This window comes from Pundamilia nyererei, unplaced genomic scaffold (assembly GCF_000239375.1).
Source record: "Pundamilia nyererei isolate P.nyererei 1_Seehausen unplaced genomic scaffold, PunNye1.0 scaffold00098, whole genome shotgun sequence".
Classification (NCBI taxonomy): Eukaryota; Metazoa; Chordata; class Actinopteri; order Cichliformes; family Cichlidae; genus Pundamilia; species Pundamilia nyererei.
In genome coordinates, this window is record NW_005187499.1 from 1 (window position 1) to 2,773 (window position 2,773).

Sequence of the window (2,773 nt, forward strand, 5' to 3'; positions counted from 1 at the left end):
TTACATTTAACTTGTTATGTCTTTTAATTCTCTCAGAATACATCAGTTTGCTTCAGAACAGTTTGACTTGATTTCTCCCTCCACAAATCCTGAAAGTTACCATGGCTACCATATGTGGTTGAAAGAAAAATGTTCCAGCAAAACCTTTTTTCAAAAATGTTGTTTATTTTCTTCTGTCCCTCATTTTGTTTTGTTTTTTTCATGTGGATCTCTGAACTGTTAGATGAAGGGAAATACTTGATTTAAAAAAGGAAGGTGAAGTTCAGAGAAGGACATCCCAGTGTTTGAGTAGCCTATGCTGGAGCAAAGAGACCACAGCTGAAGCCTATTATGGTTAATAGGTATTGCGTAAGTGCTGTAGGAAACATCTGCACTGGCCTTCTATCGTCTGATCACATATTGAAGTCATCTTGTCAGTGCTGGAAAGTAATAGTCTTAAACAATCCGTCTATATGCATTGAAATTGCTATAAATAGTACTGAATATATCCAGATTCAAGTCATGTCATAGATATTAACGTATGATATGCAGCTTATAAATGTTTGGGCTGCCTGCAGAGATGAGCATCTCCCTTTGGTTTGTGTGCTTTGACACTTTCAAGAACCTGGCTGTCTGATCACTGATGTAATCAGTGATCCTCCAGTCATGGTGGTTATAGACAGAGTTGCCCTGTTTTCATGTTTATTGTTAGTTCAATTTCAACCCAGTGTTAATAGGGTTGAAATTGAATCCATAAAGAAAGAACGGGTAGAGACAAAAAACACCTTTGGTTACACGCTTGTCCATAAGTGACAGTGGCTTCCTTCTCAGGCTCCTCAGAAGCTGGTGTGCCCTCTGACTCTCACCTCCCTGCACTCCTCCATCTCATCCTATATGCAAGTCTGACTGAGTGAAATCCAGAATTTAAAAGAACTCTACATCACTCAGCCCGCTGCTTCCTGAAGTGTGGACACAGATTGAAAATGTGGGAGTCTTGCTGTCCACTACAAAGGACACTGAATCAAACATTTGTTTAAGGTTAAGTGGGATAGGTTTACTGTACATTTCTGAAGTCCTACTAAATTCAAAATAAGAATCCCCAAGAATATTGAATGAAAAAAAAAAATCGACTTTTAGCAACAGAAACATAATATCTACAAATGTATCTATTTAGATTGTAAGCCCAACAAGGGACAATTGTTGAAAATTAGCAGTAGCTATAAACCTGTGTGCGGCACATCAGTTTCATGTCTTGCACTTGAAATATGTTAAACTGCACTGTCCCTTTTAAATAAAAAAAATAAAATGATCAAATTTAAAAAAAAAATCACTTAAGCTCCCTTTTTGCTATAACATGTGAAATGGCCATCATTTTGAAAAGTAAGCATGTTGCCTGCTAGACTGACCCCCACAAATGTGGCCCAGGATGTCCTCCTGACAGTACAGTAGGACTGTTTTTGAGATTGTTATGTCTAGCTGCTTTTGCAATCAGGATTATGATCTGAATTCACTATTATATATTGTATTGCATAATTGTTTGCTTGATGTAAAGATCTCAGACTTAAGTAAATTAATTCACAAAAATTAATTGCTGGTTTTTAGGAGGAATAGTAATCAGTGTTCTTTGTTTTGTTTTTTATTAACTTATGTACAGCGCCTCTATTTTTGTATAATTCCTTCCTCTAGATTTGGTGGTGAATAGTCAGCCTACAATTCACACATACAATGGTCTTTACGGTACTCCAGCGTCGTTGCCATGCCAACAGAGATTTGGTCGTCAGCTTCCCTTCCGTAGCAGAAAAATGCTAAGCAGGAAAAGTGTGGGATAAGACTGCTTTGCATAAAATTACCCAGACAGACTGTCTGTCGAGGCAGGCGAGTGTCCTGTGAAGTTGCTCCCACACACTTTTCAGGCTGTTTTAAAGATGGAAGCCACGCTGGGTGAACAGACTGCTGTGGGTTTTTCAGCGGGGACTGAAGGACCTGAACACCGACAGGAGCTGGAAGCCTCTGACGAAGCTGTCACGTTCATGTCCGGCATCGGTGAGTTCGCATCCAATTTAGGCTAATATGGTCGGTAGGAAACAGCTGAGTCCAAAACTACCTGAAAAGCAAAAAACCGTAAAATCATTACAGATATTTGAATCTGTCCACTTTGGCTTTGCCTTCTGTGTCCCTTCGCTTCTCAGAGCCTGCCGAGCTGCAGAAGTGTGTGTTTGCAGACTCGCTGGTGACTGTATCAGAGGGGGGGAGAGAGCTGGGGGAGTTCAGTGTGACGGTGGAGTTTGCCCGGAGAGAGCAGCCATGCATGATGCTTCATGCTCAGAGCCACGGAGCCATTGATGACTGCCCCTGTGGGACAGCAGTGACAGGTGACAGCAGGCAGAGGATGCTAGGACAAACTGATCTTTGCTGTTTCCTGTTGTTAGTATTTCTCTTCATACCCTTTACTCTGTTTAAGCCTACCTAACGACTGACCTGCAGGTGCTGGAGGAAGATCACCATGAATATGTCAAGGTGAGTCGCTGAATCCTTTCCGGGCTGTTTCTTTTTACATTGACTCAGCTCAGCAGATGCATTAAGTGGAAATATTGCACCTTTGATGTGCTTCTATACTTCTCTCCTCAGCTCGAGGGCCATAGTGTGGACAAAAGGTGTCACATGGTGCAGCGTGATGGGCTGATGGTGATCCATAAGGTTACGACTGTGGGAGAGGTCAGATAACCACTGCTTTATAGGTCAACTCACTAATATATTAATGAAACAGTACCACAGTCATTCAAAGCAACTTCCA

At 41.3% G+C, this 2,773-nt stretch overlaps 1 protein-coding gene across 1 annotated transcript in view; it reads left to right on the forward strand.

Moving 5' to 3' along the window:
- The first annotated feature begins 1,739 nt into the window (after positions 1-1,739).
- catip (ciliogenesis associated TTC17 interacting protein) overlaps positions 1,740-2,773 on the forward strand; it is a 3,256-nt gene continuing 2,222 nt past the window's right edge. The window contains exons 1-4 of the mRNA XM_005740275.1: positions 1,740-2,022; positions 2,169-2,351; positions 2,441-2,496; positions 2,608-2,694. Coding sequence (XP_005740332.1) covers positions 1,905-2,022; positions 2,169-2,351; positions 2,441-2,496; positions 2,608-2,694 — 444 coding nt within the window. The 5' untranslated portion in view covers positions 1,740-1,904. The remainder of the gene's footprint in view (positions 2,023-2,168; positions 2,352-2,440; positions 2,497-2,607; positions 2,695-2,773) is intronic.